This window comes from Anabrus simplex, chromosome 6 (genome assembly GCF_040414725.1).
Source record: "Anabrus simplex isolate iqAnaSimp1 chromosome 6, ASM4041472v1, whole genome shotgun sequence".
Taxonomy (NCBI): Eukaryota; Metazoa; Arthropoda; class Insecta; order Orthoptera; family Tettigoniidae; genus Anabrus; species Anabrus simplex.
Genome location: NC_090270.1, coordinates 67,284,610 through 67,301,565, shown reverse-complemented (window position 1 = coordinate 67,301,565; position 16,956 = coordinate 67,284,610). Strand labels below are relative to the sequence as shown.

Sequence of the window (16,956 nt, the reverse complement as noted above, 5' to 3'; positions counted from 1 at the left end):
ATTGCTAAGTTACTATACTTTCTTAGCAACTCAGTGCAGAGTGCTGTGCACTGCAAATTGAGCTCTATGCCGTCCACTGTTGAGTGACAGGTTCTGCATATTCTGTGTATTGATTAAAATTTAGAATATCAATGGAGAAAGCAGTGTTGTTTCATATGGTGGATATACACGTGTATCTTGTCTTACATTGCCGACATCAGAGCCTTTATTTCCAGTTAATGTTCTGGAGAACCATCTAGTCCATAAAGGGCCTTAGACCAACCAACACCAAAGCTCCCAGCAAACTTATCAATATACAGAGTGTATTAGAACTAAAATGACAAAAAAATCAGGGATGCACTTCGTGTTATGTTAAGAACGATGGTGCAATCGGATTGCCAGAGAAAACTATTCAATATGCCCCCCTCCCACTTCGATGCACACGATGTAATAGTGACCTTTAGATTCAGTTCAGGATGTGTGGTGTGTCACGAATGACCTGGAAAGCTACCTCTATTCTTGGCACAAGTTCATCTTCTCTTTTTTACAGCATTTGCATAGTATTCAATTTTGCAGAACAGACTGTACACTGCCTAATGGGGATGGGAAGTGACTATGCGAAACGAACAAGAAACTTGTGCATTTGCACCGAGCATTACCTCCATCTCCCACTTCTCCTCCCTTACCTCCTCTGATGCACAGCAACAGACAATGGCTGGCTCTCTGCATAGCAAATATGGCAAGTTTGTCAATTTGAATCAAGCACCCGGAAGCAAAAAGTAACCTCATTTTCTTGAAAAGAAAAATTTTCTCTGCCAGTACAATTGCACCATCATTCTTAACATAATATGAGGAGCATCCCTGATTTGTTTTGTCAGTATAGTTCTGATACACCCTGTATATGCGACCCATTATGCAGAAAGGCACTTATGTCGGATTTTTGAATTTTGAGATTTTCGTGGTTCTAAAATTGACAGAAGATACTGAGCATTTTTTTAGAAAGGTTCATGCTTCTAGGCGCAATACTTCAGAAGATATTTATCAATTACTGACTGTTACTATTAAGAAAACTGTATTTTGAGAAAAATGCAATGACGGCTTTCACTAATTTTCTTTACAAAGTTTTCATGACGTCGAGTGGCAAAGACTCAAGTTGCTGCATAACTTAGTTTGTTAAGAAGACCCATAGGTAGCGCAAAAAGTCAAAACATAGAAATACAATTTTTCTCTGCTGTAAAATTACCATTGCTGACTTCAGGTCTTTTTCCACGCAACGGTTCACATATCGAGTGACATGTAGTCACAGTCTAGAGGTAGCAAGTCTGCCTCTAACCTGGAGGCCCCCAATTCCTGGCCAGGACAAGGATTTTTACCTGGATCTCTGGGCTCCACTCAGCAAATGTGAGAACAATTGAAGAGATATCTGATGGTGAGATAGTGGCCCCAGTCCAGAAGGTCAAGAATAATGGCTAAGAGGATTCATGCATCACCTCATAATCTGAGGCCTTCGGGCTGAAAAGCAGTTGCTTGGTAGGCCACGGGCCCTCAGGACTGTTGTGCCATGGGGTTTATGTAGTCAGTAGAGTGGACTACATAATCTGATGTAAATCTGTGCTCACCAGGAAATTGCTGAACAAATGCATAGCGACCCCGTCGAGCTGACTCGTACTTAAAATAACTTCTACATACAAAAATACGGTGTTGCAATGATAACTGTCTCACCATATTAACAGCTGAGATTTAGACTGGCTATTGATTCTAAGTCGAACACATGTATGTCCCTTGCAAGGTCAAGAACTATGCACATACCTCCCGTACAGCTGCTTAGGTCTCAGAGAGTAGAAACACTGCTGGATGGTCTGGATGCCTTTCTTGACTAAGATTTTTACTAATAACTGAACATCACGTTAGCTGATATGCAAGCATTTCTACTGAAATTCCTTCATATATCTGTCATTTTTCCCCATCACAAATAGATGGACAGAGGGTGAAACAAAGAAGTACAAATATTAAAAATGTATACTATAGAAGAAAGTTAGTCATTAGATCTATGGTATTCATGCAATTTTAAACAGTACTATTTCTTTCGTGCCAGGGATTAAGAGTATAAGTCATGTTATATTGGGTCCTCATAGTTCAAGTCACTGATTTAATTTTTAACAGTTAGCAGAAGAAAACATTTATTAAAAAATGAAAATACCATTTTCTAAAATACAGGGTCTCTCTTATAAATCCAGACCAAGCGCACAGTGTTTGTACTCTGTGCTACAGCAGCTGTCTCAGCCCAACTTACATCACACGTGGCCGCCCTGCTTTAAGCGTGTATACAATCTTATACAAAATCTTAACACTTATAAAAGATGCTGGAAGTGTCATCCTTCATAATGAGAGACTTCACAAACACCATTAGGATTTTTTGCACACCAATAGTAATGGTTATGACTGTTTGCAGTTCATACGGCCATTAAGATGAAACCAGGATTCATCCAAAACGAACACAAGCTGTAAGTCGAATAAACAATCATTCAATGATGCAAGATACCACTCACATTACTGTATCTCACTCTTGTGGCTGGATCAGCAGGTTTTAGACAATGAGCCCATGTAACAGCTTTGTACCTCTGTGTGCAGAAGAAACGAAACACCTATTTGTTGTGTTAATGTTGTGAGTGATTTATTTGGTGACCATTCAAGATTCGCATCAATGTCATCTACCTTTTCCTCTGTTAAAACTGTTTGTGTCCGCGCATGCTTTTTATTGAGCACTGAGCCAGTAGTTTCAAATTTATTTACAATGATGTAAATCTGTGCTCACCAGGATATTGCTGAACAAATGCATTACAACCCCGTCGAGCTGACTCGTACTTAAAATAACTCCTACATACAAAAAATACGGTGTTTCAATGATAACTGTCTCACCATATTAACAGCTGAGATTTAGACTGGCTATTGATTCTAAGTCGAAGACATGTATGTTCCTTGCAAGGTCAAGAACTATGCACGCACCTCCCGTACAGCTGCTTAGGTCTCAGAGAGTAGAAATGCCGCTGGATGGTCTGGGTTTATAAGATAGACCCTGAATACTGATGTAGGCCTATTCATTTCAAATGCTCTACAATTAATACTGTCTCTGTTTTTAAAACTTAAAACTTGTCCTAAAATGCAGCTACTTTTGACTTATACTACAGCCCTGGCATGAAAATGTTATAATGTTACCACCATCTAATGCTCAGTCTTTCAATTTTAACCATTTCAATAAATCTTAACGTTACCTCAATAAAACTTCAATATAATAAGATTACAAGTCTCATATTACAAATATACCTTAGTGGCACATTCTATTCAATCTTACCTTGAATATGTAACTGAATACTTTGAATTTGACTTATGGATCATTAAGGCATTCAAACATTTTCTATTCACATTAACATGTCCCATTTCATTTATACAATTCAGAGAGCAATATTGCTACATGGGGGCTGTCTAGCCAAGGGGGTAAAGGGTTGTTCAGTTCATCCAGAAGGACTTGGTTCCGATTTCCCATCAAGAAGCCAAAATTTAGAAACGAGATTTCCACTTCTAGAGAGGCACATGGCCCTGAGCTTCACTCAGCCTACACTGAAAATGAATAACAGGTTAATTTCTGGGGATGCAAAGGCAGCTGGGAATAGAGCTAACCACTTTTCTTAATGGAGCTATTTGGTCAAAAGTGACATTCATACAGCAATATCAACCAGGGTGGTCAGATACATGAAATCAAAATATGGGACAGATGTGCGATTGGGGAAATCAATGGGCTTGTATTCTGCTAATTATAAACTTCATTTCAAAATGACATGCTTATTATTTTGATATCATAGTGCAGTTTATTAATACAAGCCTTAACATTATCACACAACTGAAACTTACAGTACCGAGCAAGTTGGCCGAGCAGATTGGGTCACGTAGCTTGTATCTGGGAGATGATGGGTTCAAACCCCACTGTCGGCAGCCCTAGAAATAGTTTTCCGTGATTTCCGTTTTACACCTGACAAATGCCCTTTTCTATCCCATCGTCACTATAAGACCTGCCACTGCCGGTGCAATGTAAAACAAATAGGAACAAACTTAGTTTATTTAATTATTCATACCAGTCCTTTCAATTTCAGTATATTTTCATTTCTCTGAAGTGCTGTTAACACTTTTTTTTTTTTTGCCATTCTTAGCAATTTCATAAAAATCTCTGCATGACATTGAAGAAAAATGTACAGAAATGAACAGCTCAGACCTTATCAAGTCAACAGAACATAATATTTCTCACAGCTGACAATTTCACACGAACATGCGGTGGACTCAAACTACCTCAGGTAGCTGCCCGTTATTACGCGTCTTATTCCCAACTGCAAACAATAAAATAAAAAACTATTTTGAAAATCTATGAACTTACACCAGATAAAGAAACCAAGGAGTGAAGAAATCTATACTCTTTAAAAGAAAGAAGAAAAGCTCTTGGTACTTATCAGAGGCAGAAACACTGGCGTATTTATCTCGAGGTTCAAAATACGGAACAATGGCCGTCCCAGATAGTCCAGGACGTGAGACACATAATACGAATATGGTACTGTCCCGTAAAATCCAGGATATCTGGCAATCCTGATTTCAACAGCCTTCTAGGACATGCATGTACTCTACCGTAGACTTAGTTACCATAAACCATTATCAAGTATAAGTTCAAATGTGAAAAATAAGCCTATTTATGTATTAAATATTTTGTTTATTTTTTTGTACATTTGGGCCATTTTGACAGATCTCAGTCCTGATGTGGTAAGGGCAGAATATGATGATGTATTTTTTTTTTTTTTTTTTTTTCAAGTTGCTTTACGTCACACTGACAGATAGGTCTCATTGCAACAATGGTATAGGAAAGGGCGAGGAGTGGGAAGGAAGCAGCTGTGGCTTTAGTTAATGTAGAGCCTGGTGTGAAAATGGGAAACCATGGAAAATCATCTTCAGGTCTCCCGACAGTGGGGTTCAAACACACTACTTCAGTGCTGGGAGTATCCGAGGACAAGATAACATCGTTTTCCTCACTATTTTCATTTACACTTGTGCGTACGTCAAATATTGGAGCCAATGGACGACAGAAAGGTGACTCGGGGTCATTATTCCTCTCCGGATTTCCATTCACCCTTCCAGTGCTTTCACTGCACTCAATCATACTCACACTATCTAAAGCTATCAGGTCATCACCTGAAACATTATTGTGCAAAATATCACATATTTCTTCTTCCAGAATCACTCTATTACTACAAAATTTACTCATGTTTGAAGCTTTGTCTACTATACAACCGCAGTCATTTGCTTTTTCATACAGTCTGAGAAGCACCAAAACTGGCTTGTAAACAATGAGTAAAAGAACACAAAGGGAGGGTTGTACAGTGTTGAGAAAAGAGGACACTCGAATCATCTACCAGAAGAAAAAGAAACTTCTAGGTAGAACTCTTCTGATCTCCGAAAACACAAGCGAATCGGAGCATGCTACACTGAACAAGCACTGAACAACTTTACTCCTCTATGGGCCACAGAAGATGGCATGCTTAAACGACCGTACTTCTCTACCGGAGTGAAGGTGTTAACACGCCAACAATTATGACACAACATGCCAAGATGTTGTTCACCCTTTGAAAATAGATACCCTTGGCTAGGACAAAACCTGTACACTTGAGATCATTATTTGGACACTCTATACATGATCCACCAAAGCACCTAGGGCATGAATGGGCATTTCCAGGCTTGTGTTCTTGACCTTCACACAAACTACAAGAAATCACAATGTTGGAGGTCAGTACTGACTTGTCTGCCACTCTTTCATATAGTACTTGAAATACAATTTTATTTTGTAGTGAATTAAAATTTTAAGATCAAATAATTTCCACATGGAAATTTTGTTTAAATACACTTAGTGGCCAAAAGTCACGGGAAGGAGTGTCCCATTAGAAAATGTGCCGTGTATGACACCTGAGCGTTGCAGCTGAGCAGTCTGTCACAGACACCAGTGTCGTGAAGATGACAACACGTCACGAGTTAACCGACTTTGAATGTGGGATGATCATCAGCGCACGGTTCATGGGTCATAGCATTCTGGAGAGTACACGTGAATTTGATTTAAATTGATTTTTTTACTCTAATTAATTTTTTATTTAAATGTCTGTACTTTTTTCATTTTAACTTGTACTTTTGATGTTAGCTGAAGATAGTCCATACAAGGACCAAAACATGTCCTAATTTAAGATTAAATTGACTATTTCAGCATCATCTTCCTCCCTTGCCCTTATCCATCTCCTGCTGGGTCGGGGTATTTATGACACTTCTCCACCTTCCTCTCTTCTTTCACCATTCCTCTCCTATCATTTTGTCCCAGTAGGTTTCTTCTTCTTGCACTACCCTTTATCGAATTGATCAACCTGGTTCTAGGTCTTCCTCTATCTCTCTTTCCCTTGAACTTCATCATCTGGTTTGCTATTCTTTCCTCCTCTACTCTCTTTACATGTCCAACCCATCTTAGTTTATTACTGTCAATTCTCTCATTTAGGTTTTCCATTCTGACCTTCTTTCTCACATCATTTCTCAATCTGTCTTTGCTTGTCTTTGCTTGTCTTTCCTATCATACTTCTTAGGTATTTCATTTCATTGGCTTGAATTCTACTCTCCTCCCTACTTGTCACTGTCCAGGTCTCAGCTGCATAAGTCAATATGACTGCATAATACATTTTATACATTATCTCTTTACACTTCTTGTGCCGGGATGAGTGGCTCAGACGGTTGACGTGCCGGCCTTCTGACCCCAACCTGTGAGGTTCAATCCTGACTCAGTGCAGTGGTATTCGAAGGTGCTCAGCCTCTTATCAGTAGATTTACCAGCATGTAAAAGAACTCCTACAGGACAAAATTCCAGCACCTCAATGTCTCAAAAATCCGTCAAGACGTAGTTATTGGGACATAAAAACAATAACATTATTAAATTATTATCTTTACACTTCCTTGGGACTTCCTTATTCCAGACAAGCTTTCTTACGCTCTGGTAGAATGCATTTACTCTCTTGCTAATCTGCATGTCCAGCCTTGTATTCTGCATTAATTTACACCCTAGGTATTTGAAACTGTCAACAATTTCAATGCTTTGACCACCAATTTTCACAATGCCTTTCCCTTGTCTTTCTCCTCTTGACATCACCTGATCTTGTGTTTCTCTGTGCTGATTTTCATACCGTACTTTTCAATTTTCTTGTTTTTATAACTGAACAGTTGTACAGTATTGAAGAGATGGATATAATATTTAAACAAAATTTCCATGTGGAAATTCTCTGATCTTAAAATTAGTACTTGACTGACAATCAGTGAAGGGCAGCAGTGCAGTTCCAATTGGAAAGTCATCAAGGCACATTCAAAGCCAATAAATTCAGCAAGTAAATGCAAATTTCATGGTAAATAGGAAGAGCAGTTTTTCTGCATTCCCAAAGGAGACAATGTAAAATGATTTTGACTTCTTTATAAATCCTATGCACATAAAACCTGCAAAGGTAAGACTGGACTTGCAACTCAAATTAATATCAGTGCAAAATTACATGTATCTGTCATTTGGTTGCACTACCCACATTCCACCAGACAGAAACCAAGATTTATGGATACTGATGCAGTGAGCTTCAAACGAACAAATCACAGTTCAAAAAGAATAACTTGAAATCTATAATTAATTAAAAGAATATTAAAAGTGGTAGTTTCTCAAACCTGCAGAAATCAAAAACCACTGCAAATGAACTATGCCATGCCAAATTACAGATCCCATTCGCCTGACGATCTAACAATGCACCTGAAAACAGCTTTAGCAATTAGATTTTCAAGAAATAACTGCAAATGTAAAAAAAAAAAAAAAAAAAAAAAAGGTAATTAAAAGTAAAATTATTTATGATTTGTTTACTGTAGTCTTAACGTATATATAAACTGTAATCAGTATTTGTCTAAGAATTAGCTACATTCATTGTCCGTTTGTGCCTCCATTTACCCGTTCATTCCAAACTACATGGTGTCTGCCGGTTTTGTCAAGACGTTCTGGGTTCGCCCATACATGACCTAGGGTATCCATAAAAATCATACAATGTAATAACAGCCTGCAGTATTAGATCATCATCATCATCATCATCATCTGCAGTTTCCAGCTGTTGGCCAGGGCTGCTTGCAGGATTAGATAATGTTATTGATTAAATGAAATGGGATCCATCCTAAGAAAATGTTCCATGCCTTACAAATTTCTAGATCTCTTGTAAAAAGGCATGCAAACCTTTTTAATTAAATATTCATTATAAACCTCTTCAAAGAGTGCTTTTTCCAATAGTTTTTTAGCCGCAGCACTCCTCATTTCAGGTATGTATGGGAGAAGTAGTTTCTTCGTATTGGTGCTTTTATACAGCGGAGTTGTCATAATCCTGCTGGCTGTGAAACACTTTTTGTTCAGTTCATCAGTTACAGAAATAAATATATCATGGAGAGGGGCCAAATGACCTTGCTGTAGTAATTGTTTGCACAGGGTCTGAATAAACCAGGAACCTAGAACAGAAAGTATTTTCAAAACAAACAAACAAACAAACAAACAAACAAACAAACAAACAAACAAACAAACAAACAAACAGTTTTCGTAATTGCAGCAGTAATGTCATGTCACAGAGATTAGTGGCAGCAGAAAAGAAAAAGAACACCTCAATGAACATCAATACTCGGTCAGTGTAATGTTATTGCTAAGTTTTAGGAGCTTGGGATACTGTAGGCCATCACATTTTGTTTTCCCTTGGATCAGATATTAATATTTTTTATCACATACACAACCCCTTTATGATTCCCTTCTTAACTAAGTATTCGAGTGATCACTCCTTCACGTGTTTCTTCTTATTTCTTTAGTCATCTTAATTGTCTTCCTGATAAACAGGGGTATGGATGATGACCGTGTGGTATTGCAGCTTATATAAACAATCATGCCTCCCGAAGGTATCACCACCTTGACGAAGGCAAAATATATTTTGCCGGGTGTTTATTGGAGGCTTGCGTGGTCAAATGATCCTTAGAGCTATGCCGGCGGGAGCATCTGCTCCTGGTAGGGCCACCCAAGCCGGACAGGTCTAAGGTGATGATCCAGACTAAGAGTGATACCCTGGTCCTCCAGGTTGGGGGTTGAGCGTAGGGTTAACTCCCCTACCTCGTAAAAAAACCAACTGTTACGGATACCTTAAGAATGAATAATGCAGGACTGGAAAACTTGGTGACGAACCGGTGAGAAAAACGGCTAAAGAGAAGGAAAAATGATATTATATTAGCAACGTGGAATGTTAAGACATTGAAGAGACCTGGCAAGTTGAAAGAATTAAGGAATGAAATGGATAAGTATGGAGTGAAAATAGCAGCTCTACAGGAACTAAGATGGAAAGGGCAAGGGATGATGATGTCTGGACAACATATTTTGATGTACAGTGGAGAAAAAGCAGGCAGTAATGGCACAGGATTCCTCATACATAAGTCAGTAAAGCAAAGCGTGATCAACTTTACTCCAATCAATGATAGGATGTGCTCTGTGAGAATTAGGGCAAAATTCTTCAACGTAACTGTGTTTTGTGTGTACGCCCCTACTGAGGAGGCAGAAGATGAGAAGAAAGATGCATTTTATACCAAATTGGAGGAAGAAATTAATAAAGTTCAAAGGCATGATGTGAAAATTATCCTTGGAGATTTAAATGCAAAAATTGGAAGAGAAGAAGTGTACAAACACTTAGTAGGGAAAGAAAGCCTGCATGAAGTAAGTAATGATAACGGATTGAGATTGATTGATTTTGTGAGTGGAAAGCAGATGATAATTAAAAGTACTTGGCATCCTAGGAAAAACATTCACAAGGAGACCTGGATTTCACCAGATGGTGTGACAAGAAATCAAATAGACCATGTTATCATAGACAGGCGACATGCATCAGATATTATGGATGTTAGAAGCTGCAGAGGTGCTGATGCAGATACAGACCACTATCTTGTTAGAGTCAAGTACAGACAAAAAATAGATTTGGCAAGAACGGAAAAAGTAACAAGAAAGGCAAAGCACAATATTGAAGGACTAAAAAATGAGGAATTGCAAGAGAAATACAAAAAGAAAATAGCTGAATCTTTGGCAATAAAAAGGGAATTATGGGAGAAAGGAGAAGTGGAAGATAAATGGGAGATACTGAAAACAACTATCAGTGAAGTTGCAGATAGTACCCTGGGAAAGAAGAAATTGGTAAAGAGAGCAGAATGGTTTGATGAGGAATGTTCAACATTAATCCAAGAGAGGAATGATGCTAGGAACAGAATGCTTCAAAGGAGAACAAGACAAACAGTAGAAGAGTATAGAGAGAAACGAAGAAGAGCAGATAAGATATGTAGATATAAGAAAAGAGCTTTTGAAAGAAAGAGAATCGAAGAACTGGATGAAATGAAGGATAGAAACGAGGTACGAAAGTTCTATGAAAGAACAAAAGACATTAAGAGAGGGTTTCAACCAAGAGCTGTTTTCTTCAAGGATAAAGATGGAAACCTTCTGGGTGATAAAAGCAAAGTGCTTGGAAGATGGCAGGAGTATTTTTACGAGTTACTCAATGGAAATAATGAAGATGATAGAGAGGAGGAAAATATAAATGATGATGGGGAAGAAAGAGAATTGGAAGAGGAATCAGTAAAAGAGCCAGACTTAGAAGAGGTCAAAGCTGCAATTAATGCATTAAAGAATAATAGAGCCCCAGGTGATGGAATGGAGTCAGAGCTGTTGAGATATGGGGGAGAGGGAATAGAAATGGCTGTTTATGAATTGATTAAGGAGGTTTGGACAAAGGAGGAAATACCCAAGGATTGGACATTGGGTATAATTTACCCATTACATAAAAAGGGAGATAAGGCAGTATGTGGAAATTATCGAGGGATCACCTTGCTGGATGGAACGTACGAGGTTTTTGGTAAGGTACTAGCCTTAAGATTGGAATTATGGATGGAAAGAATATTAGGGGATTACCAAGCAGGTTTTAGAAAACATCGCTCTACTCTGGATCAGATATTTATATTACGACAAGTGCTAGAGAAATTTTATGAATATGACAAACAGCTACATCAGCTGTATGTTGATTTTAAACAGGCATATGACAGTCTAGATAGGGGTAAAATTTACAAGATTATGAAAGAATTTGGAATCCCAAGGAAATTGATTAGATTAACAGAAATGACTTTGAAAACAACGGTATGCAAGGTGAGAGTGGAGCAAGATCTGTCAGAGGAGTTTTTAGTGGAGAGAGGACTAAGACAGGGAGATGTACTTTCCACACTTCTTTTTAACCTAGCATTGGAAAAAGTAATCCGTGAATTGCCCATCAACCCAGGGGGAACCATTTTGAACAGATTAGTACAAGTGATAGCATATGCTGATGATGTAGCAATAATTGCAAGAAATGAAAGAGCTCTTGAAGAGAGCTACTCAGTATTAGAAGGGAAAGCACGGGACCTAGGACTAGAAGTGAATATAAACAAAACAAAATATATGAAGATGGGAGATACAGAGGGAGTAAGAGGAAGGACCCCAGTAAGATTAAATGGGAAGGAATATCAAAGAGTCACATCTTTCAAATATCTAGGCTCTATAATAACAGAGGACAATAAAACCTCCGTGGAAATACAGGAGAGGATAACAAGTGGAAACCGATGCTTTTACGCCTTGCAAAATATGTTTAAATCCAGGAATGTCAGCAGGAATACAAAAATTAAAATATACACAACAGTACTAAGACCAATAGTTATGTATGGCTCAGAATGCTGGGTGATGACCTCCAGAGAAGAACAGTGGCTGTTACGGTGGGAAAGGAAGATATTGAGAAAGATATTCGGTGCAGTAAGAGAGCAGGATGGGTGGAGAATGAGGACAAATGTAGAGCTGCAAGGACTGTTTGGCCAGCCAGATATTGTTGCTAAAATTAAGCAGGGAAGAATTAGGTGGGCCGGTCATGTTCAGAGAATGGCAGAAACCTGCACCGTAAAAAAGGTGTTTATAGGGAAACTTGATGGAAGGAGGAGGAGAGGAAGACCCAGGAAAAGGTGGATTGATGATGTTGAGGATGACCTTAGAAAGTTAAGAGTTAAACGTTGGAGAAGAAAAGCTGAGGACCGAGATGAATGGAGGCAGGTGATAAAGGAGGCCAAGGACCTACAAGGACTGTAGCGCCGACCAGTAAGTAAGTAAGTATATAAACAATCATGACAACCAGCATGACCACTGTCAGTTAGTTTATGGGCCAGATCATGTGCAACAGGGTGCCCAATTGTTCCTCAAACCATTTACACATGCACTGAGCCCTGTGAAAACAGCAGTTGTCATCCTGGAAGACGAGAGTGTCCACAGTACAATCAGCATGAAGATGTTGAATAAATGCCAATCACTGAGAACACCATAAATAATCTGTGGGACTATTTGGAAATGTGGGTGGAACAGAGATATCAGGATACCCGTACCTTATTCAAATTATGGGATCTCCTGATTAGCAAGTGTCTTCATCTCGATGTGGCATACCTACAATACTACATATAGTCTCTTACTCACTGAATCCAGGTGATTATCTGCAACAGAGGCAATGTTGCCTGGTATTAGGTGCATTCTCAAAGGGGTACATAATTTCTTGTCCAAAATGCTCCAACGTCTCCATTTCATTCAGTCGTGGGCCATGTCAAGGTGTAGATTTACTCTCTTCATGTCACTGTGCAGTGTATCAGCCTATCTTTTTTTTTTAGATCATCCTTTAGATCTCTTTTCATGCTTCCTGCATGAAGCCCATTTTAGTAATTACTAATTTTTTTTTTTCTTCACAATCTGCTTTACGTCGCACTGACACAGATAGGTCTTATGGCAATGACGGGATAGGAAAGGGCTAGGAATGGGAAGGAAGCGGCCATTGTCTTCATAAAGGTACAGCCCCAGCATTTGCCTGGTGTAAAAATGGGAAACCATGGAAAACCATCTTCAGGGCTGTCGAGAGTGGGATTTGAACCCACTCCTGAATGACCACTGTCAGTTAGTTTATGGGCCAGATCAGGTGCAACAGGGTGTCCAATTGTTCCTCAAACCATTTAAACATGCACTGAGCCCTGTGAAAACAGCAGTTGTCATCTTGGAAGATGGGAGTGTCCACAGTACAGCTCACAACCGCACGACCCTAACCGCACAGCCAACTCGCTCGGTAGTAATGCTCATGGTATATGTCCAAACTTGTAGTCGATCTCCTGGATCAGCGCAATGCCAGATCATTTTCTAATGTCTATCTTGGAAACATAATTCAGTTCGGTGACTCTGGCCACCCCTTTGACTGTCTTAAGGCTTCATAATGTTTAGTCATTGTTCTTCCTCATTTGCAGATCCTCTTTCATAATTGGCTAATGTCTGGTATCGTAGAGTGTAACAGGATGGACAACTGTGCAATAGATCTTCAATTTCATGTGGCCTTTATTGCAGTGATTGCAGGTGATGCCTGTTCAATCAATCATTACTGATCTGCATTTAGTATTTCCACTCAAGTAGCAGATTCCCTAATAACTGTTTATCTAGTCTTTTCTAATTACTTCTCCTATAAACAAATATTTGCCCCAATTTATCCTCATGAATTCAAACTTTATCTTCATCTTCCTACTTTTAAAATTTCAAGCTTATTTGTCTACTAATGTGATTCCACTATATCTCTCCAGTGTCAGCTCAAAACATACCACTTAGTCCAGCAACACGTCTGTGTACTCGCAAGCTTTCACAGCCCAGTTTGCACCTTTTGCCTAGCAATAAAATACTCTTTTGTCAGAAATCTCCCAGAACAAATTGTGCTGCTTTCCCTTGAATCTTTTCCAGTTCTTGAATCAAGTAATCCTGGTGAGGGTCCCAGATGCTGGAATTACGCTTTAATTGGGTTCTTGCCAGTGACTCATATGCTCATTACTTTACATCTTTAAGGTCCGGTTTATTCAACCTCAGTTAACTTTTAACTGCCTGTTTAGGTATACAGTGTTCTCCCCAGAAATTTTCACCAGCCGGGTGGCAGGAATGAGCAGCCGGGTGGGAAATACTACGTAAAAATTTAATATGATCAAATTTCAGTATATTCCCCTCAGAGCATTAACAATATCAGACAGGTAAACATCAACTGAAAAATTGAATATTTAATTGTTATTATCACGAACAAGACATAAGATTATTTCAAACTTCTCATGTTCTGCTGCTCGTTCATCATCATGTAACACCGGGACTAATCACTTGATTGCTGTGAAGTGCCATGTGGAATCCAGCGCTCACATGCTTATCCGGACACTGCTCGCGCATGATACTACGTGATAGTCGAGCTGAACATTTGAACTCGGATAAAACTGATGCAATTGTGCTGACAATAATGAAGATTTATTATTTAAATAAACAGTTTTGCAGTATTTACATTTTAATTTGGAACACCCTTTGATTCAAATATGTATTAATATTATGAAACTAACACATAATCTAGGTTATGTTAGCCGGGCGGTCTGTAAAAACGGCAGAGTGGTGCTCCTATTAAAAACGTCCTAGGAAGAACACTTGGGGAAATAATTTCCAAAAGAAGATAAAATTGAACTACACATTCTCTTCTTGGTTTGTTTTTTTTTCATATTGGTCAACAGAACACCAGAAAATTCATGGTCAAGACAAAATTTCTAATAAATGTTGACTTCATGCGCCTTGGTTTACAGAAGCAGTCAAACAAAAGCGCATCAAAGCGCGCTCACAAACTGCATGGTTCTGCCCCTGCCTTATAGATTCTCACTGGTCATGACTCTTGTGAGAGTTAACACTGTGTTAGCTAACAGTTCCCAGGAAATGTTAGGATACACGCAAGAATCTTAATAGGCTGCTAGGTTTTTAACGTTATGTTAACAAACAGGGTGTGTTAGTGTTCTTTTAACTGAGATTGAATAAAACGACTTTTGATTTTGTTTACAATGGCTTTAACAATTTAGTGTAGCAATGGAGGGTTGAGTTTCTTAGTGTATATCTCTAAATTTTCAACTTGCCTGCCAGTAGGGCCACCCTGGTGGTGGTGGTGACTATTTTAAGAGGACGTACAACTGAACAACCATCCTCTGTAAAGGCCGGCCTGTAGACCTTCAGAATGAATACACCCACCCAAAAACTACCCCTGCCGCCTTTGACTTTCCACTTCTAATACACACAAAGTGAGCAAGCTGGCAGGATCAAAATCAAGGAAAAGGATTGTTTGATTTATTTATTATTGTGATGATTCGGAAAGTCGTGTATCTTCTGATGGTGATACATGTTGAAATCTCAGGTGACCATGATGATACCGTCTCAAGTGAACACACTCTTAGGCAGTAACATTCAGCTTGGATTAGTAGACTTTACACTTCATGTACACCCATAAATATTATGTTGATTGTGACTGTTAGATTTTGATCTCTGTATTACTAGCAGTTCACATAGAACATAATGGAATAAGCTTATTCAGCTTCATTACCTGATTCATAGTGACTCTCAGACGTAACTAAATGCCCTGAATGGGCTTTACCACAGAGGCTAAACAAGCAAGCAAGCTTGTATTTTTATGTGACTGTTAATATCAGTGTCATATATAACCATGGATCCTGCAGTTTTATGTGGCTTTAGTCTCACAGGGATGTGACTTTCTATTTCAAAAGTACAACATTGCATTGACCGGGATTTGAACCACGACTGCCTTGCATAAGCTAACCAATCAGTGTTCATTTTAGATAGATGATTACACATAGTGTATATTACAAACATATACATAAAAATACCTGCCTACAAATCATTAACTGACTGTTCGTTACTTCTCAATAACTTAAACGAAAACAATATGCCACTGTAGATGCTAACATGATGCTTTCACGGCCCATACTTGTAGACATGGTATGGGCTTATGTCGTGTCAAGAAAACAAGGTGAAGCTTTTTATATTTCACAGAGAACTTTGTTCCGCGTCTTCAGAAGAAAATCTCGACTATCCACGAGGAAGTCTTCTACAATAATGACGGTTTGAATTTGAGAATATTTTGCCATTGGAGAATTGCAGTGGTACGCTCGTTCGTCACCAAGTGGGTTGTTGTATGCTGGCACAGTGCTCAAGGCGGGAGCTGACGACAACATTAGCTTCAAATTAGATGTTAGAAACATATGAAAGTATGACATTAACACATAACATATAGCTTGGAATGAACCACTGGTGATGTCGAACGTACGAACTTGGAAAACACTGAAATAATAAAATAGAAAGAACAGGGAAGGGAATTACCTACATAAATCTTTAACGGCTGGCAACCACGTATAATTAATTGATAGCCAGTGTCCCTGTTTAAATTGTTAGGATTTTTACGTATATCCACAGCTTAACAAATGAAGAATATTTAAGATAAACTAAATATTATAAATAAGTGGTCTGCCTAGAAAAGCCCGATGTAAGAACCAGACAGCTCATTTTTTAGTCCATATAATTTTTTAAATTGTAAACTATTGTGAAAAAATACGCTGTTTCAGTTGGTACAAGAACAAGAATGCTCCAGTAGATGTCCACAGACATGTGCCGGCAAAAACTTTTTTTTTTTTAAACCTAGGCTGCTTACATTTCCTTAACTGCTAGGCACCAAATCAGCGGAGCAGCTGTAATTCACTGAGGCTGTGCATTTGCAAATCTTCTTTGAACAAAACAGCACAAGGGTGCTGTGATGTGGGCAATAGATGAGTTTTAATCAGTAATCAGTGTTATGAAGGAGTAAGATTTCACAGTTAAATTTTGTCAAAAATACATCTATATATATAAAATAACTTGTCCTGACTGACTGACTGACTGATTCATCATCGCCGAGCCAGAACTACTGGACATAAAGAAATGAAATTTTGGGGATATAT

General features: G+C 38.6%; 2 protein-coding genes across 2 annotated transcripts in view; both read right to left on the bottom strand.

Moving 5' to 3' along the window:
- The window catches only part of LOC137501180 (putative serine protease F56F10.1), a 519,998-nt gene that overhangs the window by 329,459 nt on the left and 173,583 nt on the right, over positions 1 to 16,956 (bottom strand). The window lies entirely within an intron of this gene.
- Positions 8,258 to 16,956, bottom strand: part of LOC137501181 (caspase-3-like) — a 59,075-nt gene continuing 50,376 nt past the window's right edge. The window contains exon 5 of the mRNA XM_068228042.1: positions 8,258 to 8,562. Within this exon, the coding sequence (XP_068084143.1) occupies positions 8,258 to 8,562 (305 nt within the window). The remainder of the gene's footprint in view (positions 8,563 to 16,956) is intronic.